The sequence below is a fragment of the Bombina bombina genome, chromosome 7, assembly GCF_027579735.1.
Source record: "Bombina bombina isolate aBomBom1 chromosome 7, aBomBom1.pri, whole genome shotgun sequence".
NCBI lineage: Eukaryota > Metazoa > Chordata > Amphibia > Anura > Bombinatoridae > Bombina > Bombina bombina.
Window position 1 is genome coordinate 206,192,543 of NC_069505.1, and position 25,785 is coordinate 206,218,327.

General features: G+C 42.0%; 1 protein-coding gene across 5 annotated transcripts in view; it reads left to right on the forward strand.

Moving 5' to 3' along the window:
- PPFIA1 (PTPRF interacting protein alpha 1) overlaps positions 1–25,785 on the forward strand; it is a 323,205-nt gene that overhangs the window by 204,582 nt on the left and 92,838 nt on the right. For all 5 annotated transcript variants that reach the window (XM_053720578.1, XM_053720579.1, XM_053720580.1 and 2 more), the window contains 3 exons: positions 9,704–9,855; positions 10,333–10,505; positions 11,984–12,077. In XM_053720578.1, the coding sequence (XP_053576553.1) occupies positions 9,704–9,855; positions 10,333–10,505; positions 11,984–12,077 (419 nt within the window). The remainder of the gene's footprint in view (positions 1–9,703; positions 9,856–10,332; positions 10,506–11,983; positions 12,078–25,785) is intronic.

Genomic DNA, 25,785 nt, shown 5'->3' on the forward strand with positions numbered 1-25,785 from the left:
GAGGAGAGGTCAAAAAGCTTTGGTAACCTCTCTCTCCTTTTGGCTTCGGAGCATAATACGCTTAGCCTATGAGACTGCTGGACAGCAGCCCCCTGAAAGGATTACAGCTCATTCTACTAGAGCTGTGGCTTCCACCTGGGCCTTTAAAAATGAGGCCTCTGTTGAACAGATTTGCAAGGCTGCGACTTGGTCTTCGCTTCACATCTTTTCAAAATTTTACAAATTTGACACTTTTGCTTCTTCGGAGGCTGTTTTTGGGAGAAAGGTTCTACAGGCAGTGGTTCCTTCCGTTTAAGTTCCTGCCTTGTCCCTCCCATCATCCGTGTACTTTAGCTTTGGTATTGGTATCCCACAAGTAATGGATGATCCGTGGACTGGATACACTTAACAAGAGAAAACATAATTTATGCTTACCTGATAAATTTATTTCTCTTGTAGTGTATCCAGTCCACGGCCCGCCCTGTCCTTTTAAGGCAGGTCTAAATTTTAATTAAACTACAGTCACCACTGCACCCTATGGTTTCTCCTTTCTCGTCTTGTTTCGGTCGAATGACTGGATATTGCAGTGAGGGGAGGAGCTATATAGCATCTCTGCTGTGGGTGATCCTCTTGCAACTTCCTGTTGGGAAGGAGAATATCCCACAAGTAATGGATGATCCGTGGACTGGATACACTACAAGAGAAATAAATTTATCAGGTAAGCATAAATTATGTTTTTATCATCAATTGCATGCTGCTTTCCATGTGCAATATAGAAAATTACATTTAAAATACCTTTTCTTTTACAAGATACGAGTCCACGGATTTCATTCTTACTTATGGGATATCGCCTCCTGGTCAGCAGGAGGAGGCAAAGAGCACCACAGCAGAGCTTTATATATAGCTCATCCCTTCCCTCCCACTCCAGTCATTCTCTTTGCCTGTGTTAGTGATAGGAAGAGGTAAAATGAGGTGTTAGTTTAGATTCTTCATTCAAGAGTTTATTATTTTTAAATGGTACCAGGGGTAAAGCTACAGGCTTTTCAGCAATGGGAACTGAAGAGTTTTCTATTCTCTCTGCGCCTCCCATACTGTTTGCTGCCCTGTTGATGGTCTTAGCAGATATTATCTAAGACCCTGTTTGTTCCCACAGATCTGCTGGAGGTGATGAAAAGGACATCTTCATTGTGTGGGACAAGTTCATGCTGCACTCAGCATTAAGGTATGTACAGTTGTTTTCTTCTGGGAGACTGGATAACTCAGAACAGACTGACATTTATTCACTATACCAGAAAGGGTTAATCAATTTGCACAAAGTACATGAATGTGTACATAGGTCCCCCTTCTTGTTAGGTGAGCTGAAGTTTCAGCTGTGCTATCAGTGGGCTCTAATAATAAGAAAATGAGCCAGTTGATATACTTAAATTGTGGGCTTGACGCTGGGAGACCGGGAGTTTTACTCCAGTGACCTGACCTTTATTTTTGCTAAGCTAATTGGCAGGAGGGTATGGTGTTTGAAGGGGCACATTGGTGGTTCACGGTACTCTAAGAGGTTCCGTTTGGTTCCGTTTTTTTTTGTCTGACATTAGTATTCCCCTTGCGGTTTCTATTTTTCAGGGGGAGTTAGTTTCCCCCCACGATGGGCGGGGCTTAGCGTTCGCGCGCTTAGCCGCGCAGTTGATATCCGGGTCCTGAATCGGCAACATGTCTCGAGGCTCCGGTGTGGCCTAAGTTAGCTTGTTTTCAGTAATTCTCACAAGCGATCTTAGGCATGCTGTTCACAGAGTGCTATTAGTTGACTCGTGGGGACAGGTAGGCGCCGCAGCAGAGCTGTGGCGAGGTGCAAGTGCTGAATACTGTCTCTAAAGTGTTATGCACAGTTAGAGTGTACATTCATAGGGAGATTTACGGAAAAAGCTTATAGTGCTTCCCTGTGATTGTATTGTCGTTTGCTGAGCAGTAAAATTTATACAGCTTTAATTTTTAAAGACACAGTACACTTGTTTTTTTCAACATATTTTCTAACTTTTTATTTTAATTACATTTTATTCCTTAGTACCACGACCAATATTGCTTTTGCTTATTTTTTTTGTCATGGCTGACCTTCTGGAAAGTACATGCTCTATGTGTTTAAATGCCAATGTGGAACCCCTTATTCCTTTTTGTCCCTTATGTACTGTGAGGGCCTTACAGTGTAAAGAACACATTTTCTTTAATGCCAGTATATCTAAGGATGTTTATCAGACCGATGAGACTCAGGGTATGCCACAACTTTCTCTCCAAGCGTCACAGCCTTTAATGCCCACTCAGGCGACTCCGTGTTCTTCAACTGCGTCTGCTTCATTCACTCTGCAGGATATGGCTGCAGTTATGTCATCCACCCTTTCAGAAGTTTTATCTAAGTTGCCAGCATTGCAAGGCAAACGCAGTAGGAAAGAGGCCCATGCGGTCCCTGCAACTTCTGATGCTTTGATGGCGATCTCTGATGTACCCTCCCAGGGCTCTGAATTGGTGGGTATGGAGGCTCTGTCTGAGGGGGAACTGTCTGACTCAGGAAGTGCATTGCCCCCGACAGATTCGGACGTAATGTCCTTCAGGTTTAAGCTTGAACACCTCCGACTTTTGCTACGAGAATTTCGGTGACTCTGGACGACTGGGACTCTATTGTGGTCCCGCCAGAGAAATTGTGTAAGATGGACAGATATTTGGAGGTTCCTTCTTATTCTGACGTTTTTCCGGTTCCTAAGAGAATTTCGGACATTATTGCAAGGGAATGGGAAAGACCGGGTATTCCGTCCTCCCCTTACCCTATTTTTAAGTAAATGTACCCTATAGCTGACACCGTTCAGGATTCTTGGCAGACAATCCCTAAGGTGGAGGGAGCTATCTATACCCTTGCTAAGCGTACGACTATCCCTATCGAGGACAGTTGTGCTTTCAAAGACCCCATGGATAAGAAGTTGGAGGGTCTTCTCAAAAAACTCTATGTTCATCAAGGGTTCCTATTGCAACCGGCGGCCTGCATTGTAACAGTCACGACTGCGGCTGCTTTTTGGTTTGCCGCCCTAGAAGAGTCTCTTAGGACTGAGACTTCTTTGGAAGAAATACAGGATAGAATTAAGGCCCTTAAGCTGGCTAATTCTTTTATTATGGATGCTTCCTTTCAGATCACCAAATTGGCGGCTAAGAGTTCGGGATTCTCCATCTTAGCACGAAGAGCCTTATGGTTAAAATCTTGGTCTGCGGATGTGTCCTCTAAATCCAAGCTTTTGGCTATTCCTTTCAAGGGGAAGACCCTGTTCGGGCCTGACTTGAAAGAGATCATTTCTGACATTATGGGAGGTAAGGGTCATCTCCTCCCTCAATATAAAACATCTAAGCAAAGGGGACGATGGAAAGGGTTCCTTTCGAAATTTCAAGAGAATCCCCTCTTACTCTTCTACTAAACAGGAAGGGAATTTTTCACCTTCCAATTCCACATGGAGACCCAACCAGTCTTGGAACAAGGGTAAACAGCCCAAGAAGCCTGCTGCTGCTACCAAGACAGCATGAAGGGGCGGCCCCCGATCCGGGACCGGATCTAGTAGGGGGCAGACTTTCTCTCTTTGTCCAGGCTTGGATAAGAGACATTCAGGATCCCTGGACACTAGAAATCGTGTCTCAAGGGTATCAGTTGGAGTTCAAAAATTCCTTCCCCAGAGGAAGGTTTCTTCTTTCACGATTGTCTGTAGACCAGCTAAAAAGAGAGGCGTTCTTACGCTGTGTAAGAAACCTCTCCTTCATGGGAGTAATTTGCCCCATTCCAATACAGGAACAGGGGCAGGGGTTTTACTCAAATCTCTTTGTAGTTCCCAAAAAAGAGGGAACGTTCCAACCTATTTTAGATCTCAAAAGTTTAAACAAGTGTAATGATCAGCAATTCGATTGCTGTTTCTTTAGTCTGATTATGAGTAATCTCTGGTAAATAGTTTGTATGTATCATGTGATTAAGTCTGTCTGCTAGTGAGGAGACAGAGTCTTAATCACCTGGATTAATGTAGCCCGGAATATTCACCTCAAAATTATAAGTAGTAAGATCAGGTGAATTATGTCTGGGTCTAGAGATAAGTTTGTACTATGTAAACTTTTAGATAATAAGTAGCAGTTTATATCGGTTTGTGACAGATAAGTGAGGTCCCCTTTAAGGTAATACTGTGCCTTTAAATAATACACCTTGCGGTAAAGATAAGTTCACAGTGTGGAGTATAATGTTTCAGCTTGCTGGCCCTTTAAATAATACACCTTGTGGTAAAGATAAGTTCACAGTGTTAAGTATACTGTTTCAGCTTGCTGGGCCTTAAAATAATACACCTTGCGGTAAAGATTTGTAAACAGTGTTAAGAATACTGTATCAGCTTGCTGCGCTGTTAAACAATACACCATACGGTAAAGATAAGTTCACAGTCTTAACGGCAATGCTAACACTTGTATACGGAACCTGGCTCTAGCAGCTGTGTGCGTGCAGCGTCTCTGATCCTCTCCGCAGATTGCGGGCTGTGTCTGTTAGACTGGAAGTTGTTAGAGCGGCGTGTGTGCTGCAGTTGCAACAAGTGACTTCTGCCTTAGATGAGAAGTAGCTTCAGTTGAGGGAGACAGAGCTAATCACAGAACAAATGATACTCTGTTTTAGACAAGTAACAAGAAAGGCTGGATAGTGAGAGGGTATCAACCTTCAATAAACCAGCAAAGGTGTATGGGAAATGGAAAGCTTTTAAAGGAAAAGAGCCATATAATTGATTCTTAAGGTGGTATGTGAGATGTAGTAACATAAGTTAAGGTGGAACTGAGGAGTTCATGACAACAAGTTTCTCAGAGTTCCATCCTTCAAGATGGAGACTATTCGGACAATTCTTCCATTGATCGAGGAGGGTCAATATAGGACTACCGTGGACTTAAAGGATGCATATCTTCATATTCCTATCCACAGAGATCATCACAAGTTCCTGAGGTTTGCCTTTCTGTACAAACATTTTCAGTTCGTGGTCCTTCCTTTCGGTCTGGCCACGGAACCAAGAATTTTCACAAAGGTTCTGGGGTCTCTGCTAGCGGTTCTCAGGCCACGGGGCATTGCAGTGGCGCCTTATCTGGACGACATTCTGATCCAGGCGTCTTCTTATCAGCTGACAAAGTCTCATACCGACATTGTCCTGTCCTTTCGAAGGACTCACGGGTGGAAGGTGAATCTGGAAAAGAGTTGACTAATTCCACAGACAAGGGTTCCTTTCCTGGGAACTCTAATCGACTCTCTATCCATGAAGATCTTTTTGACGGAAGTCAGAAAGTTAAAGATTCTGAATACATGCCGATCCCTTCAGTCCAATCCTCGGCTGTCAGTGGCTCAGTGCATGGAGGCAATTGGATTGATGGTGGCAGCAATGGACATCATTCCGTTTGCTCGTTTTCATCTCAGACCTCTACAACTGAGCATGCTCAGCCAATGGAATGGAGATTATGCAAATTTGTCTCCTCAAATAGATCTGGATCAGGAGACAAGGGACTCTCTTCTTTGGTGGTTGTCGTTGGATCATCTGTCCCAAGGGACGTGCTTCCGCAGACCCTCATGGCTGATAGTGACAACAGACGCCAGCCTGATAGGATGGGGTGCAGTCTGGAACTTCCTGAAGGCACAGGGTGTGTGGACTCGGTGAGAGTCTCTACTTCCCATCAATATTCTGGAGTTGAGAGCAATATTCAATGCGCTTCAGGCTTGGCCTTAGTTGGCTTCGACCAAATTCATCAGATTCCAGTCGGACAACATCACGACTGTGGCTTACATCAATCATCAGGGAGGAACAAGGAGTTCCGTAGCGATGACAGAAGTATCCAAGATATTTCAGTGGGCGGAAGCTCACTCTTGTTATCTGTCGGCAATCTACATCCCAGGAGTGGACAACTGGGAGGCGGATTTTTTGAGCAGACAGACGGTTCATCCGGGGGAATGGGAACTCCATCCTGAGGTCTTTGCCAACCTGATTCTCAGATGGGGCAGGCCGGAGCTGGATCTTATAGCGTCTCGCCAGAATGCCAAGCTTCCGAGATACGGATCCAGGTCAAGGGATCCGCAGGCCGAACTGATAGATGCCCTGGCAGTGCCTTGGTCGTTCAACCTAGCTTATGTGTTCCCGCCGTTTGCTCTCCTTCCTCGGGTGATTGCTTGAGTCTAACAGGAGAGGGCTTTGGTGATCCTCATCGCTCCTGCGTGGCCGATCTGGTGGACATGTTATCTCTGCCACCGTGGAAGCTTCCATTGAGGCAGGACCTTCTCATTCAGGGACACTTCCATCATTTCTCTGCAGCTGACTGCTTGGAGATTGAACGCTTGATTTTATCTAAGCTAGGGTTCTCTGAATCGGTCATTGATACCTTGATTCAGGCACGCAAGCCTGTGACTAGAAAAATTTACCATAAGATATGGCGTAAATATCTTTATTGGTGCGAATCCAATGGCTACTCATGGAGTAGGGTTAGGATTCCTAGGATTTTATCTTTTCTCCAAGAAGGATTGGAGAAAGGGTTGTCAGCAAGTTCCTTAAATGGACAGATTTCTGCTTTGTCTATTTTGCTACACAAGCGTCTGGCAGATGTTCCAGATGTTCAATCTTTTTTCAGGCTTTGACTAGAATCAGGCCTGTGTTTAGACCAATTGCTCCTCCTTGGAGTTTGAATTTAGTTCTTAAAGGGACACTGAACCCAATTTTTTTCTTTCGTGATAAAGATAGAGCATGAAATTTTAAGCAACTTTCTAATTTACTCCTATTATCAAATTTTCTTCATTCTCTTGGTATATTTATTTGAAATGCAAGAATGTAAGTTTAGATGCCGGCCCATTTTTGGTGAACAACCTGGGTTGTCCTTGCTGATTGGTGGATAAATTCATCCACCAATAAAAAATTGCTGTCCAGAGGTCTGAACCAAAAAAAAACTTAGATGCCATTTTCAAATAAGGATAGCAAGCAAACAAAGTAAAATTGATAAAAGGAGTAATTAGAAAGTTGCTTAAAATTGCATGCTCTATCTGAATCACGAAAGAAAAAAATTGGGTTCAGTGTCCCTTTTAATGTTCTTCAAGGGGTTCCGTTTGAACCTATGCATTCCATAGATATTAAGTTATTATCTTGGAAAGTTTTATTTTTGGTTGCTATTTCTTCTGCTCGCAGAGTTTCTGAGCTTTCGGCATTACAATGTGATTCTCGTTATCTTGTTTTCCATGCAGATAAGGTAGTGTTGCGTACCAAACCTGGTTTTCTGCCTAAGGTTGTTTCCAATAAAAATATTAATCAGGAAATTGTTGTTCCTTCCTTGTGTCCTAATCCTTCTTCTAAGAAGGAGCGTCTGTTACATAATTTGGACGTGGTCAGTGCCTTGAAGTTTTACTTACAGGCGATTAAGGATTTTCGTCAATCATCTTCCTTGTTTATTGTTTTTTCAGGGAGACGTAGGGGTCAGAAAGCTACAGCTACCTCTTTCTTTTTGGCTTAAGATTATCATCCGTTTTGCATACGAGACTGCTGGACAGCAGCCTGCTGAACGAATTACGACTCATTCCACTAGGGCTGTGGCTTCCTCATGGGCATTTAAAAATGATGCTTCTGTTGAACAGATTTGCAAGTCTGCAACTTGGTCGTCTCTTCACACTTTTTCCAAATTTTCAAAATTTTATACTTTTGCCTCATCCGAGGCTGTTTTTGGGAGAAAGGTTCTTCAAGCAGTGGTGCCTTCCGTTTAGGTTCCTGTCTTGTCCCTCCCTTTCATCCGTGTCCTATAGCTTTGGTATTGTATCCCATAAGTAAGGATGAAATCCGTGGACTCGTCGTATCTTGTAAAAGAAAAGGAAATTTATGCTTACCTGATAAATTTCTTTCTTTTACGATACGACGAGTCCACGGCCTACCCTGTTTTTTCTAAGACAGGTCTTTATTTTTGTTAAACTTCAGTCACCTCTGCACCTTGGCTTTTCCTTTCTCTTCCTAACTTTGGTCGAATGACTGGAGTGGGAGGGAAGGGAGGAGCTATATATACAGCTCTGCTGTGGTGCTCTTTGCCGCCTCCTGCTGACCAGGAGGCGATATCCCATAAGTAAGGATGAAATCCGTGGACTCGTCATATTGTAAAAGAAATAAATTTATCAGATAAGCAAAATTTCCTTTTTTTCCCTTTTTTTATTTGGCTATTTTTTCATTGTATTTGTTTTACAATTTTAGGTATGTATCAAATTGAAAGATCTGTTAAAAAAAAAAAAATGTGTTGATAATTCTCATTAAAAAAAAAAAACCCCAGTGGATTTGAAATCCATTGAGTGCAAAAATGTAAAAAAAAATAATCTTCCGCAAAGGGTAAATGTCTTCAATTCAAAGTGCATCTTATTTGCCAAAAATGGTTTTGGTTTTGACAGTTTATAAATCTAGTAGTTACTTGGTTTAATGGCTGACATAGTGTCTAGTGTCCCACCACTATTTTTTTATTATTTATTTTTGTAATTTTTTAGCCTTCCTCTACTGGCTCATGCTTTGTACAGACCATGGTTTCCAATCATTTTCTAGTTCAGTCATACAGCTCCCTTCCCAACACCACCAGCCTCTCTTACACTCACTGCACCCAACCATCCCAGGTAAAGACTCTGAATGACCTTCACACTTGACCTCTTACTACTTCTGCTTTCTTCTATAATTCATAAGATGATTAATATAAGGTCAAACGGCTTAGTGAAAGAGAAAAACATTATCCTCTAGATTAGCTTGTCAGACTAAAATCCATTACACCAAACTGAGTTTACTATGGTTAATAAAAATGTTTAAGTGCCATATTGAAACGTATATTGAGAGAGTTCCATTGTTTCCTTTTGCTTGCATAGTCAATAGATCTGTAAATGTTATGAAGACCACTGTGAGTCTAGTAGCAGAGCTAACCAATAGAGAAAGGGAGCCCTTCTATATTTCTATCTTGTTGTTTTGCCTTTAGAGTATGAATGCATCCTTTCTTTGGGTGTCCCTTGATTGGATTGTCCTGGGGGGGTCTTTGCACATGGATTTGCTGCATGCCGTGTGTTTTTTATTTTACCTTTGTTTCATTGTCTTTTGTGTCTGAGTTAACTGCCTCTTCATTCATGGTTTAATCAGGGTGCGTGAAGAACATTACAGCATATTGTTGTGCTAGACATTCCTTGTACATTGAATGTGTTCTAATAAAATTGGCAAACTTCCTTCTATGTTCTTTTTGCTCTATTGACGTTATTCACTAATTTCTTCCCTTTCACATCTGTCAGCCTAGCGATTTAAGGAAATACCGTAGAAAGGTAATTTTACCACTCTTCTTATGCCGTTTAAAATAAAATATTGTATGTAACAAGTTGTTCATAACTAAGACATGTTCAATATCTTGTGCTGTTCACCATTTCTACAAATTTATCAACACCACTCTTAGCTTACTCTTCATAACTGTGTATTTTATTTTCATGTGATGTGTGGATAATTTGTAGTTTTCAATTAAATATTGTGCAGGATCCATTTCCTCCATTTTGTCATTTGCCTGATTGTGGGTATTGTTTGCTATTTTGGAGTGTGCCCTTGTCTCCCTCTATTCTGTGCTAACCTGGGAACCCACACCATTGTATAGGGGAACATTGCCAAGAGGTGACACTGCTATTGAGGATATTGCCTAATTGTTTCATGTCCCTTCTTTATTTCAGCCACCAGGTACAAGGGATGATATGCGAGATGACAAAACCACTATCCGTTGTGAAACTTCCCCTCCTCCTTCACCAAGGTCTTTACGCTTTGGCTCAATCCATAAAGGTGCTTTACACACCATGAGTCATGAAGATATCAGAGACATTAGAAAGTAAGTGCTGACCCCCTCACAAAAGGAAGCAGTGTGTATCCAGTAGACCAAAGGATTTATGTCACTTAAGTTTCACCATGAACGATTAAAGTACTAGTTCTTTATATGTTCTTTTGTAATACAACATTTAATTTAAACATTATCAGTGCATGGTGTTTAAAGGACATGAAGGTAATAAAATTAAACTGATTTAGAATGGTATAGTACCGTTATTTTGTTTCCTTATCTTTACCAATGTCATACCATCTGCTCACCCAATTGCTGCCTATACTGCAGAATCTGCAAATCTGCAGCAGGGAAGAACTGCAATTGGTCATTTACTAATCCATATAGGTAACCAAGAGAGTAGGTGGTTATATTTCTTATTATATTTTTTTTTTACCTTCCTGATTTTTACGACAACTTGCCATTTTCCTGGCCAATGCACCTACACTAAAATAGTGTGTTCTGCTATTAAATATGTCTTATGGTTTCCAGTTCCACAGGCTCACAGGATGGACAGGTGAGCAACCCCAGCAGCAGTAACAGTAGCCAGGACTCCCTTAACAAGGCCTCAAAGAAAAAAGGGATCAAGTCATCTATTGGCCGCCTTTTTGGTAAAAAGGAAAAGGGCCGCCCAGGACAAATGGGAAAAGATTCACTTGGGTCAGGTAGGAAGTATTGAAATGTAATAATTAAAGGGAAATTGTAGACAAACTTTTCTATTTAAAAACATGATAGAAGCAAGTATAGCCTTTAATATATTTTTTTGCATGAAAATGCTTAAAGGGACAGTAAACACCTTGCAATTACAAGACAAATTAACATCTTGTTTGCTGGGAATGTTCTCAATAGCCAAACTCCACCCACACTTGTTTTATTTGGAGTAGCCAATCGATGCTTGAGTCCACAGCTGACAAGGCTAGCACGGTCATAATGTTAGTATATAGTGCACTGTTTTGCAGTTCTTTTATGTTAACCCCTTCCTGACGGTACTTATTTGTTACACCTAGATGCTGTTAGGATGCTCCATGCTTTCCTAAAAATGCTGGGTTTTAATGCCTTTAGGGCGGCATGGAACGTCCTAACTTTTACGGTGTCCTCCTCCCTTCCTTGTAAAAACTCCAGACTCCAGTGGATCTGACAGGGGGATATGCCTAGCAACGCAGGCAGTCCCCCCAGGACCCAATCAGCGCCATTTGGAGTCGCATGATGGCAATGACGATCATGTGACATCCTGTTTGCACGGATGTTTACGTTTTGATTATGGGCCTTTGCCTGTGTCCTGAAGGGGTTAAGTTCTGTATAAATCATTGTTTTGTGGAATTCAAGTGGTTGACACAAAAGACTCTTACAAATCATGTTTTTGATTTTTATATGGCATTACGTTTATATGTTAAAAACAAACCTAGTTCCCTGAGCTGTTTCCACTAGGACTGCTAATCAGATTATTAATCCAGTTCTGTTCTGAGCCTAAAGATCCCATAACTTACTATATATCCTGAATATATCAGAGCATTGAGAGATAAACGTGAATTGTCAGCTACAGAGCATTATCCATCTAATCACAGTGCTTATGTTAAGAATAAGTGTCTGCTGCTAATTGCATTAGATTGCACATGTAAGAATGAGGCTTCAGGGATACAATTGTGCTAAGGGGACACACTGGCCTAATTGCATCAGTTTAAATCTTCGTTTGTAAAGGAGTGTTACAATTTAACAAGGGCCCTTGTACATGTATTGTTGCCTGTGATCATGATAGAATGTAAGCTAAAATAAGGTTCTTACTACTAAATTATTATTTATATGTCTGTTATGATGGTTTTCTCCTTTCTCAGACTCTCCACCGATGTATAGCTTGGCTAAATGTTTAACTAAAGCAGTAGGAGGATTATCATTTGAGAGGAGTAGATAATTAGTTTGACATCTTCAGATCTAAACTCACATCTTGGAGAGTTGCAGACAGACCATATTTTTGTGATATCTCTCTTTATAAGAAAACCTATGTGCCTGAGACACTGACTCATTTTGTGCTGTCTTCAGCACGCGAGGATTAACGTTGAACAAGTCTACTATTAACAAATTAGATGTCTGTTCTAGTGTAGATAATCTCAACAGATTTGTAATCCAGCCCTTTTGTCTGTTGCAGGTGGTATTCCAGAGTTTGAGAGCACTTCCCAGGAATCCCTCGGACTTGGAAAGTTAGTGGGACAAACTGACAAGAATCGGAAGCAGCAGAAGAAGTATGTTGTGTTTTTTTTTTGCTTTATAATTTCTTTGTCTTTTATTTATTGTTTTAAGTTTCCATGAATTTAAAAGCTTTTCTACTAGGAACACCGTACAAGGGCATATTTTCTCTCACACTTTCATAAAACCATGTTAACCATGTTACTAGTGTGGTATATAGTGGTATATTGTGTGCTTTTTGGAGTGTGTAGATACCTCTGATATGTTTTCAGGATTGCCCCCCCCCCCCTTCCTCTATATAGTTCTTCCCTTCTTGTCTGGGTTAGTTCAGTTTCTAATATACCGTTATTGTTTCATGAGAGGCGCAAACATCAGTAACAATGTTTCATGATTAAAGGAATAGTCTAGTCAAAATTAAACTTTCATGATTCAGATAGAGCATGCAATTTTAAACAACTTTCTAATTTACTCCTATTATCATTTTTTCTTCTCTTGGTATCTTTATTTGAAAAGCAGGAATGTAAGTTTAGGAGCCATCCTATTTTTGGTTCAGCACACTGGGTAGCGCTTGCTTATTGGTGGCTACAATTTGACACCAATCAGCAAGCGCTACCCAGTTTCTGAACCAAAAATGGTCCGGCTCCTAAGCTTACATTTCTACTTTTTCAAATAAAGATACCAAGAGAACGAAGAAAATGCTCTATCTGAATCGTGAAAGAAAAAAATTGGGTTTCATATACCTTTAACCCCTTAATGATGGCAGCACTTTTCCATTTTCTGTCTGTTTGGGACCAAGGCTATTTCTCTTGTAAGATGTATCGAGTCCACGGATTCATCCATACTTGTGGGATATTCTCCTTCCTAACAGGAAGTGGCAAAGAGAGCACCCACAGCAGAGCTGTCTATATAGCTCCTCCCTTAGCTCTGCCCCCCGTCATTCTCTTTGCCTGCTTAACTGCTAGGAAGGGTAAAGTGAGTGTGGTGACAAAAATGTTAGTTTTTATTTTCTCAAGCAAAAGTTTGTTATTTTAAATGGTACCGGTGTGTACTATTTACTCTCTGGCAGAAAAGAGATGAAGATTTCTGCAGGGAGGATGATGATTTTAGCACTTTGTAACTAAAATCCACTGCTGTTCTCACAAGGACTGAAGAGTACAGGAAAACTTCAGTTGGGGGAACAGTTTGCAGGCTAAACTGCTTTGAGGTATGTTCAGTCTAATTTTTTCTAGACAGACTGTGTTAATTCTAGAAAAGGCTGGCAATATCCCCATGAGGGAAGGGTAAGCTGTATTCAGAGACTTAGTAAGAATCCCAGCTTACACAAAGGGCTCATTAGTTACTGGTGACACTGATAAGGAAAAACGTTTTTATTATTATTGCAATAATGTTTTTTTGAGGGACTTTAAGGGGTCTTTGTGGCTTGTTTTAAGGGTTATTAACTTACATGGCTAGTTTAGGAAACACTCTGTTGTGTTTCTTTTAGGCCCCATGACATCTAGTGAGATGGGAGGGGCCTATTTTCGCGCCTCAGTTGCGCAGTTTCTTTTCCTCAGACATCCAGCTGCTTCTCCAGAGGGTCCTGCTGTTTGAGGGCTATAAAGAAGTTTTTCCCCCCACAAATTGTTCCTAAAGGGCAGGTAGGCGCCACAGCAGAGCTGTGGCAAGGTGCTGAACGTTTTTTACCGGTTTTTGACGTTTGTCAATCCGGTTTTTACATTAAGGGGTTAATTGTTTATTTGCATAGCTGTGCAAAGTTACTAAGGCTTTATGATGCTACTGTAAAAATTTTGTTGAGTTTACTGCTTTTTTACACTGTTTTGCAGAGTTTGTGCATCTTTTTTTTTTTCTCTTAAAGGCACAGTACCGTTTTTTCTAAGTATTATTTACTTTGAATAAAGTGTTTTCCAAGCTTGCTTGTTTCATTACTAGCCTGTTTAACATGTCTGACACTAAGGAAAATCCTTGTTTAATGTGTTTAGAAGCCATTGTGGAACCCCCTCTTAGAATGTGTCCCACTTGCACTGATATGTCTATAAATTATAAACAGCATATTTTAGCAATGAAAAATATAGCAATAGATGATTCTCAGACAGAAGGAAATGGGTTTTTGACATCTAGCTCTTCCCAAGTGTCACAACCAGTAACGCCCGCACAAGTGACGCCAAGTACCTCTAATGCGTCAAATTCATTTACTTTACAAGACATGGCCACAGTTATGAATAAAACCCTCACAGAGGTTTTCTCTAAACTGCCTGGTTTACAAGGAAAGCGTGACAGCTCTGGGTTAAGTAAAGCTGAGCAGTCTGACGCTTTAGTAGCCGTATCTGATATACCCTCACAATGTTCTGAAGTAGGGGTAAGGGATTTGTTATCTGAGGGAGAAATTTCTGATTCATGAAAGACGCTCCCTCAGACAGATTCTGACATGACGGCCTTTAAATTTAAGCTTAAACACCTCCACTTATTGCTCAGGGAGGTATTAGCGACTCTGGATGATTGTGACCCCATAGTGGTTCCAGAGAAATTGTTTAAAATGGACAAATACTTAGAGGTTCCTGTTTACACTGATGTTTTTCCAGTCCCTAAGAGGATTGTGAATATTATTACTAAGGAGTGGGATAAACCAGGTATTCCGTTTGCTCCCCCTCCTGTTTTTAAGAAAATGTTTCCCATATCGGACACCATGCGGGACTTGTGGCAGACGGTTCCTAAGGTGGAGGGAGCTATTTCTACTCTATCTAAGCGTACAACTATAGACAGTTGTGCTTTCAAAGATCCTATGGATAAAAAATTAGAGGGTCTCCTGAAGAAAATTTTTGTTCATCAAGGTTTTCTTCTCCAACCTATTGCGTGCATTGTTCCTGTAACTACTGCAGCTGCTTTCTGGTTTGAGGCTCTAGAAGAGGCTCTTCAGATGGAGACTCCATTAGAGTATATTATGGATAGAATTAAGGCTCTTAAGTTGGCTAGTTCTTTCATTACAGATGCCGCTTTCCAACTGGCTAAGTTAGCGGCAAAGAATTCAGTTTTTGCCATTTTAGCACGCAGGGCGTTATGGCTTAAGTTCTGGTCTGCTGATGTATCATCAAAATCTAAACTTTTGAACATCCCTTTCAAAGGAAAGACCCTATTCGGGCCTGAACTGAAAGAGATTATTTTAGACATCACTGGTGGGAAAGGCCATGATCTCCCTAAGGATAAAACAAATAAATTGAGGAGCAAACAAAATAATTTTCGTTCCTTTCGGAATTTCAAGGGTGGTCCCGCTTCAGCTTCCCCTGCTGCAAAGCAAGAGGGGAATTTTGCCCAATCCAAGTCAGTCTGGAAACCTAACCAGGCTTGGAACAAGGGCAAACAGGCCAAGAAGCCTGCAGCTGCGTCTAAGACAGCATGAAGGGGTAGCCCCTGATCCGGGACCGGATCTAGTAGGGGGCAGACTCTCTCTCTTCGCTCAGGCTTGGGAAAGAGATGTCCACGATTCATGGGCTTTAGGAATTGTGTCCCAGGGATATCTTCTGGACTTCAAAGACTCTCCCCCAAGGGGGAGTTTTCACACTTCTCAATTATCTGCAAACCAGACAAAGAGAGAGGCGTTCTTACGCTGTGTAGAAAACCTACATACCATGGGAGTGATCCTCCCAGTTCCAAAAGCGGAACAAGGGCTAGGGTTTTACTCAAACCTGTTTGTGGTTCCCAAAAAAGAGGGAACTTTCAGACCAATCTTGGATCTCAAAATTCTAAACAAGTTCCTCAGAGTACCATCATTCAAGATGGAGATTATTCGGACTATTCTACCTCTGATCCAGGAGGGTCAATATATGACTACCGTGGACTTAAAGGATGCGTATCTACACATCCCTATTCACAGAGATCATCATCAATTCCTCAGATTCGCCTTTCTGGACAGGCATTACCAGTTTGTGGCCCTTCCCTTCGGGTTGGCCACGGCTCCCAGAATTTTCACAAAGGTGCTAGGGTCCCTTTTGGCGGTTCTAAGACCGCGGGGCATAGCAGTGGCGCCTTATCTAGACGACATCTTAATTCAGGCGTCGACTTTCAAGCTAGCCAAGTCTCACACGGACATCGTGTTGGCTTTTCTGAGATCTCACGGGTGGAAGGTGAACATTAAAAAAGAGTTCTCTATTCCCTCTCACAAGAGTTTCCTTCCTAGGGACTCTGACGGACTCGGTAGAAATGAAAATATTTCTGACAGAGGTCAGAAAATCAAAACTCTTAACCACTTGCCGAGCTCTTCATTCCATTCCTCGACCATCAGTGGCTCAGTGTATGGAGGTAATCGGTCTCATAATAGCGGCAATGGACATAGTTCCTTTTGCCCGCCTACACCTCAGACCACTGCAACTATGCATGCTCAAACAGTGGAATGGAGATTATGCAGATTTATCTCCTCAACTGCATCTGGACCAGGAGACCAGAGACTCACTTCTCTGGTGGTTGTCTCAGGACCACCTGTCTCAGGGAATGTGTTTCCGCAGGCCAGAGTGGCTCATTATAACGACAGATGCCAGCCTGCTAGGCTGGTGTGCAGTCTGGAACTCCCTGAAAGCACAGGGCTTATGGTCTCGGGAAGAAACTCTCCTCCCGATAAACATTCTAGAACTGAGAGCGATATTCAATGCGCTTCAGGCGTGGCCTCAGCTAGCTGCGGCTAAATTAATCAGATTTCAGTCAACATCACGACTGTAGCTTATGTCAATCCTCAAGGAGGAACACAGAGTTCTCTAGCGATGATGGAGGTAACCAAAATAATCCGATGGGTGGAGGATCACTCTTGCCATCTCTCAGCAATCCATATCCCAGGGGTAGAGAACTGGGAGGTGGATTTCCTAAGTCGTCAGACTTTTCATCCGGGGGAGTGGGAACTCCATCCGGAGGTATTTGCCCAGCTGACTCAGCTATGGGGCACACCAGAATTGGATCTGATGGCGTCCCGTCAGAATGCCAAACTTCCTTGTTACGGGTCCAGGTCCCGGGATCCCCAGGCGGTACTGATAGATGTTTCAATCTGGCCTATGTATTTCCTCTCCTCCCACGTCTGGTTGCCAGAATCAAGCAGGAGAGTGCTTCGGTGCTTCTGATAGCACCTGCGTGGCCACGCAGGACTTGGTATGCAGACCTAGTGGACATGTCATCGGTTCCACCGTGGACTCTGCCATTGAGGCAGGACCTTCTAATCCAAGGTCCATTCACGCATCCAAATCTAATTTCTCTGCGTCTGACTGCTTGGAGATTGAACGCCTGATTCTATCAAAGTGTGGTTTCTCTGAGTCGGTCATTGATACCCTGATTCAAGCTAGAAAGCCTGTCACCAGGAAGATCTATCATAAGTTTTGGCGCAAATATTTTTATTGGTGTGAATCCAAGGGTTACTCATGGAGTAAGATTAGGATTCCTAGAATATTGTCCTTTCTCCAAGAAGGTTTGGAGAAGGGATTATCAGCTAGTTCCTTAAAAGGACAGATTTCTGCATTGTTTATTCTTTTACACAAGCGTCTGGCAGATGTTCCAGACGTTCAAGCGTTTAGTCAGGCTTTAGTCAGAATCAAGCCTGTATTCAAACCTGTTGCTCCATCATGGAGCTTAAACTTAGTTCTTAAAGTTCTTCAAGGGGTTCCGTTTGAACCTATGCATTCCATAGATATTTAGCTTCTATCTGGGAAAGTTCTGTTTTTAGTAGCTATCTCTTCGGCTCGAAGAGTTTCTGAGTTATCTGCTTTACAGTGTGACTCACCTTATCTTGTTTTCCATGCAGATAAGGTGGTTTTACGTACCAAACCTGGATTCCTTCCTAAGGTTGTTTCTAATAGGAATATCAATCAGGAAATTGTTGTTCCTTCACTGTGTCCTAATCCTTCTTCAAAGAAGGAACGTCTGTTGCACAATCTTGATGTGGTTCGTGCTTTAAAATTCTTCTTGGAAGCAACCAAAGATTTCCGTCAAACATCTTCATTGTTTGTTGTTTATTCCGGTAAACGGAGAGGTCAAAAGGCTACGGCTACCTCTCTTTCCTTTTGGCTGAAAAGCATCATCCGTTTGGCTTATGAGACTGCTGGACAGCAGCCTCCTGAAAGAATTACTGCTCATTCTACTAGAGCAGTGGCTTCCACATGGGCTTTTAAAAATGAGGCTTCTGTTGAACAGATTTGCAAGGCGGCGACTTGGTCTTCGCTTCATACTTTTTCCAAATTCAATACTTTTGCTTCTTCGGAGGCTATTTTTGGGAGAAAGGTTCTACAAGCAGTGGTGCCTTTCCGTTTAAGGTACCTGTCTTGTCCCTCCCTTCATCCGTGTCCTAAAGCTTTGGTATTGGTATCCCACAAGTATTGATGAATCCGTGGACTCGATACATCTTACAATAGAAAACAGAATTTATGCTTACCTGATAAATTTCTTTCTCTTGTGATGTATCGAGTCCACGGCCCGCCCTGTCTGTTTAAGACAGGTAGTATATTTTTATTTGAAAAACTTCAATCACCTCTGCACCCTATAATTTCTCCTTTTTCTTCCTAGCCTTCGGTCGAATGACTGGGGGGCGGAGCTAAGGGAGGAGCTATATAGACAGCTCTGCTGTGGCTGCTCTCTTTGCCACTTCCTGTTAGGAAGGAGAATATCCCACAAGTATGGATGAATCCGTGGACTCGATACATCACAAGAGAAAGAAATTTATCAGGTAAGCATAAATTCTGTTTTTTACATTTTTGCGGTGTTTGTGTTTAGCTGTAATTTTCCTCTTACTCATTTACTGTACCCACACATATTATATACTTTTAAAATCTACCATTATTTTCATCATATCTTATAATTTGCTATAAAAAAATACAAAATATGATGAAAAATGGAAAAAAAAAACACTTTTTCTAACTTTGACCCCCAAAATCTGTTACATATCTACAACCACCAAAAAACACCCATGCTAAATAGTTTCTAAATTTTGTCCTGAGTTTAGAAATACCCAATGTTTACATGTTTGTTTGTTTTTTGCAAGTTATAGGGCCATAAATACAAGTAGCACTTTGCTATTTCCAAACCATTTTTTTCAAAATTAGCGCTAGTTACATTAGAACACTAATATCTTTCAGGAATCTCTGAATATCCATTGACATGTATATATTTCTCTTGTTAAGTGTATCCAGTCCACGGATCATCCATTACTTATGGGATATTAACTCCTCCCCAACAGGAAGTGCAAGAGGATTCACCCAGCAGAGCTGCTATATAGCTCCTCCCCTAACTGCCATTACCAGTCATTCTCTTGCACCCAACAAATAGATAGGATGTGTGAGAGGACTGTGGTGATTATACTTAGTTTCATACCTTCAATCAAAAGTTTGTTATTTTATAATAGCACCGGAGTGTGTTATTCCTTCTCTGGTAGAATTTGAAGAAGAATCTACCTGAGTTTTTCTATGATTTTAGCCGGAGTAGTTAAGATCATATTGCTGTTTCTCGGCCATCTGAGGAGAGGTAAACTTCAGATCAGGGGACAGCGGGCAGATTAATCTGCAAAGAGGTATGTAGCAGCTTATTATTTTCTGACAATGGAATTGATGAGAAAATTCTGCCATACCGATATAATGTAAACTCAGCCTTAAATGCAGTAGCAGCAACTGGTATCAGGCTGTCATGTATGTATATTTTACACTTCAGTATTCTGGGGAATGGCACTTCACTGGAATTATACTGTATGCATAAAACTTTAGCCTAATTTGCAGGGACTAGCAACAGGCTTTTTAATAACACTCAATTTATTAATGTTAAACGTTTTTTGCTGGCATGTAAAATCGTTTAATTTTCTGAGGTACTGGGTGAAAAAATGTTTTGGGCACTATTTTTTCCACTTGGCAGTCGTTTTATTTAATTTATGACAGTTTACTGATCTCTCTCACTGTTATGTGTGAGGGGGAGGGGCCTTTTTTGGTTTTACAAAGATTTGATGCTATAACTTTTCAGTTTATTAATTTTCAACTGTCATAACTTTTTCTGTGCTTCTTATAGGCACAGTACGTTTTCATATTATAGTAAATTACTTGAAAAGTATTTCCAAGTTGCTAGTTTATTTGCTAGTGTGTTAAACATGTCTGATTCAGAGGAAGATATCTGTGCTATATGTGCTAAAGCCAAAGTGGAGCCCAATAGAAATTTATGTACTAACTGTATTGATGCTACTTTAAATAAAAGTCAATCTGTACAAATTGAACATATTTCACCAAACAACGAGGGGAGAGTTATGCCGACTAACTCGCCTCACGTGTCAGTACCTGCATCTCCCGCTCGGGAGGTGCGTGATATTGTAGCGCCGAGTACATCTGGGCGGCCATTACAAATCACATTACAGGATATGGCTACTGTTATGACTGAAGTTTTGGCTAAATTACCAGAACTAAGAGGTAAGCGTGATCACTCTGGGGTGAGAACAGAGTGCGCTGATAATATTAGGGCCATGTCAGACACTGCGTCACAATTTGCAGAACATGAGGACGGAGAGCTTCATTCTGCGGGTGACGGTTCTGATCCAAACAAACTGGATTCAGATATTTAAAATTATAAATTTAAGCTGGAAAACCTCCGTGTATTACTAGGGGAGGTGTTAGCGGCTCTGAATGATTGTAACACAGTTGCAATACCAGAGAAAATGTGTAGGTTGGAAAAATATTTTGCGGTACCGGCGAGTACTGACGTTTTTCCTATACCTAAGAGACTTACTGAAATTGTTACTAAGGAGTGGGATAGACCCGGTGTGCCGTTCTCACCCCCTCCGATATTTAGAAAGATGTTTCCAATAGACGCCACCACACGGGACTTATGGCAAACGGTCCCTAAGGTGGAGGGAGCAGTTTCTACTTTAGCTAAGCGTACCACTATCCCGGTGGAGGATAGCTGTGCCTTTTCAGATCCAATGGATAAAAAGTTAGAGGGTTACCTTAAGAAAATGTTTGTTCAACAAGGTTTTATATTGCAACCTCTTGCATGCATTGCGCCTGTCACGGCTGCAGCAGCATTTTGGTTTGAGTCTCTGGAAGAGACACTTGAATCAGCTCCATTAGATGAGATTACACACAAGCTTAAAGCGCTTAAGTTAGCTAACTCATTTATTTCAGATGCCGTAGTACATTTAACTAAACTTACGGCTAAGAATTCCGGATTCGCCATTCAGGCACGCAGAGCACTGTGGCTAAAATCCTGGTCAGCTGACGTTACTTCTAAATCTAAATTGCTTAATATACCTTTCAAAGGGCAGACCTTATTCGGGCCCGGGTTGAAAGAAATTATCGCTGACATTACAGGAGGTAGAGGCCATGCCCTGCCTCAAGACAGAGCCAAACCTAAGGCTAGACAGTCTAATTTTCGTTCCTTTCGTAATTTCAAAGCAGGAGCAGCATCAACTTCCTCTGCACCAAAACAGGAAGGAGCTGTTGCTCGCTACAGACAAGGCTGGAGACCTAACCAGTCCTGGAACAAGGGCAAGCAGGCCAGGAAACCTGCTGCTGCCCCTAAGACAGCATGAATCGAGGGCCCCCGATCCGGGAACGGATCTAGTGGGGGGCAGACTTTCTCTCTTCGCCCAGGCTTGGGCAAGAGATGTCCAGGATCCCTGGGCGTTAGAGATCATATCTCAGGGATACCTTCTAGACTTCAAATTCTCTCCCCCAAGAGGGAGATTTCATCTGTCAAGGTTGTCAACAAACCAAATAAAGAAAGAGGCGTTTCTACGCTGCGTACAAGATCTTTTATTAATGGGAGTGATCCATCCGGTTCCGCAGTTGGAACAAGGACAAGGGTTTTACTCAAATCTGTTTGTGGTTCCCAAAAAAGAGGGAACTTTCAGGCCAATCTTGGATTTAAAGATCCTAAACAAATTCCTAAGAGTTCCATCGTTCAAAATGGAAACTATTCGGACAATTTTACCCATGATCCAAAAGGGTCAGTACATGACCACAGTGGATTTAAAGGATGCTTACCTTCACATACCGATTCACAAAGATCATTACCGGTATTAAAGGTTTGCCTTTCTAGACAGGCATTACCAGTTTGTAGCTCTTCCATTCGGATTGGCTACGGCTCCGAGAATCTTCACAAAGGTTCTGGGTGCTCTTCTGGCGGTACTAAGACCGCGAGGAATTGCGGTAGCTCCGTACCTAGACGACATTCTAATACAAGCTTCAAGCTTTCAAACTGCCAAGTCTCATACAGAGTTAGTACTGGCATTTCTAAGGTCGCATGGATGGAAGGTGAACGAAAAGAAGAGTTCTCTCTTTCCACTCACAAGAGTTCCCTTCTTGGGGACTCTTATAGATTCTGTAGAAATGAAGATTTACCTGACAGAAGACAGGTTAACAAAGCTTCAAAATGCATGCCGTGTCCTTCATTCCATTCAACACCCGTCAGTAGCTCAATGCATGGAGGTGATCGGCTTAATGGTAGCAGCAATGGACATAGTACCCTTTGCACGCCTACATCTCAGACCGCTGCAATTGTGCATGCTAAGTCAGTGGAATGGGGATTACTCAGACTTGTCCCCTACTCTGAATCTGGATCAAGAGACCAGAAATTCTCTTCTATGGTGGCTTTCTCGGCCACATCTGTCCAGGGGGATGCCATTCAGCAGGCCGGACTGGACAATTGTAACAACAGACGCCAGCCTACTAGGTTGGGGCGCTGTCTGGAATTCTCTGAAGGCTCAGGGACAATGGAATCAGGAGGAGAGTCTCCTACCAATAAACATTCTGGAATTGAGAGCAGTTCTCAATGCCCTTCTGGCTTGGCCCCAGTTAACAACTCGGGGGTTCATCAGGTTTCAGTCGGACAACATCACGACTGTAGCTTACATCAACCATCAGGGAGGGACAAGAAGCTCCCTAGCAATGATGGAAGTATCAAAGATAATTCGCTGGGCAGAGTCTCACTCTTGCCACCTGTCGGCAATCCACATCCCGGGAGTGGAGAACTGGGAGGCGGATTTCTTAAGTCGTCAGACTTTTCATCCGGGGGAGTGGGAACTTCATCCGGAGGTCTTTGCCCAAATACTTCGACGTTGGGGCAAACCAGAGATAGATCTCATGGCGTCTCGACAGAACGCCAAGCTTCCTCGTTACGGGTCCAGATCCAGGGATCCGGGAGCGGTTCTGATAGATGCTTTGACAGCACCTTGGACCTTCGGGATGGCTTATGTGTTTCCACCCTTCCCGATGCTTCCTCGATTGATTGCCAGAATCAAACAGGAGAGAGCATCAGTGATTCTAATAGCGCCTGCATGGCCACGCAGGACTTGGTATGCAGATCTAGTGGACATGTCATCCTGTCCACCTTGGTCGCTACCTCTGAGACAGGACCTTCTGATCCAGGGTCCCTTCAAACATCAAAATCTAATTTCTCTGAAGCTGACTGCTTGGAAATTGAACGCTTGATTTTATCAAAACGTGGTTTTTCTGAGTCAGTTATTGATACCTTAATACAGGCTAGGAAGCCTGTTACCAGAAAGATTTACCATAAGATATGGCGCAAATACTTATATTGGTGCGAATCCAAGAGTTACTCATGGAGTAAGGTTAGGATTCCGAGGATATTGTCTTTTCTACAAGAAGGTTTAGAAAAGGGTTTATCCGCTAGTTCCTTAAAGGGACAGATTTCAGCTCTGTCCATTCTTTTACACAAACGTCTGTCAGAAGTTCCGGACGTTCAAGCTTTTTGTCAGGCTTTAGCTAGGATCAAGCCTGTGTTTAAAACTGTTGCTCCACCATGGAGTTTGAACTTATTTCTTAATGTTTTACAGGGGGTTCCGTTTGAACCCCTTCATTCCATTGATATCAAGTTGTTATCTTGGAAAGTTCTGTTTTTAATGGCGATTTCCTCGGCTAGAAGAGTCTCTGAGTTATCTGCCTTACATTGTGATTCTCCTTATCTGATTTTTCATTCAGACAAGGTAGTTCTGCGTACTAAACCTGGGTTCCTACCTAAGGTGGTCACTAACAGGAATATCAATCAAGAGATTGTGGTTCCATCTTTGTGTCCTAATCCTTCTTCGAAAAAGGAACGTCTGCTACACAATCTAGATGTAGTCCGTGCCCTGAAATTTTATCTACAGGCAACTAAGGATTTTCGACAAACGTCTTCCCTGTTTGTCGTTTATTCTGGTCAGAGGAGAGGTCAAAAAGCTTCGGCTACCTCTCTCTCCTTTTGGCTTCGTAGCATAATACGGTTAGCCTATGAGACTGCTGGACAGCAGCCTCCTGAAAGAATTACAGCACATTCTACTAGAGCTGTGGCTTCCACTTGGGCCTTTAAGAATGAGGCTTCTGTTGAACAGATTTGCAAGGCTGCAACTTGGTCTTCTCTTCATACTTTTTCCAAATTTTACAAATTTGACACTTTTGCTTCTTCGGAGGCTGTTTTTGGGAGAAAGGTTCTTCAGGCAGTGGTTCCTTCCGTATAAAGAGCCTGCCTGTCCCTCCCGTCATCCGTGTACTTTAGCTTTGGTATTGGTATCCCATAAGTAATGGATGATCCGTGGACTGGATACACTTAACAAGAGAAAACATAATTTATGCTTACCTGATAAATTTATTTCTCTTGTGGTGTATCCAGTCCACGGCCCGCCCTGTCACTTTAAGGCAGGTAATTTTTCCATTAAACTACAGTCACCACTGCACCCTATGGTTTTCCTTTCTCTGCATGTTTTCGGTCGAATGACTGGTAATGGCAGTTAGGGGAGGAGCTATATAGCAGCTCTGCTGGGTGAATCCTCTTGCACTTCCTGTTGGGGAGGAGTTAATATCCCATAAGTAATGGATGATCCGTGGACTGGATACACCACAAGAGAAATAAATTTATCAGGTAAGCATAAATTATGTTTTTTTTTTTGTAGACAACCCAAAGTATTGATCTAGGCCCATTTTGGTATATTTCATGCCACCATTTCACCGCCAAATGCGATCAAATAAAAAAAATCATTCACTTTTTCACAAATTTTTTCACAAACTTTTGGTTTCTCACTGAAATTATTTGCAAACAGCTTGTGCAATTATGGCATAAATGGTTGTAATTTATTCTCTGGGATCCCCTTTGTTCAGAAATAGCAGACATATATGGCTTTGGCGTTGCTTTTTGGTAATTAGAAGGCCGCTAAATGCCACTGCGCACCACACGTGTATTATGCCCAGCAGTGAAGGGGTTAATTAGGGAGCATGTAGGGAGCTTTTTGGGGTAATTTTAGCTTTAGTGTAGTAGACAACCCCAAGTATTGATCTAGGCCCATTTTGGTATATTTCATGCCACCATTTCACCGCCAAATGCGATCAAATTAAAAAAAAAACGTTAAATTGTTCACAATTTTAGGTTTCTCACTGAAATAATTTACAAACAGCTTGTGCAATTATGGCACAAATGGTTGTAAATGCTTCTCTGGGATCCCCTTTGTTCAGAAATAGCAGACATATATGGCTTTGGCGTTGCTTTTTGGTAATAAGAAGGCCGCTAAATGCTGCTGCGCATCACACGTGTATTATGGCTAGCAGTGAAGGGGTTAATGATGTAGCTTGTAGGGAACTTGCAAGGTTAATTTTAGCTTTAGTGTAGAGCTCAGCCTCCCACCTGAAACATCAGACCCCCTGATTCCTCCCAAACAGCTCTCTTCCCTCCCCCACTCCACAATTGTCCCCGCCATCTTAAGTACTGGCAGAAACTCTTCCAGTACTAAAATAAAAGGTATATTTGGGCTTTTTGTTTGGTTGTTTTTTTAGCATATTT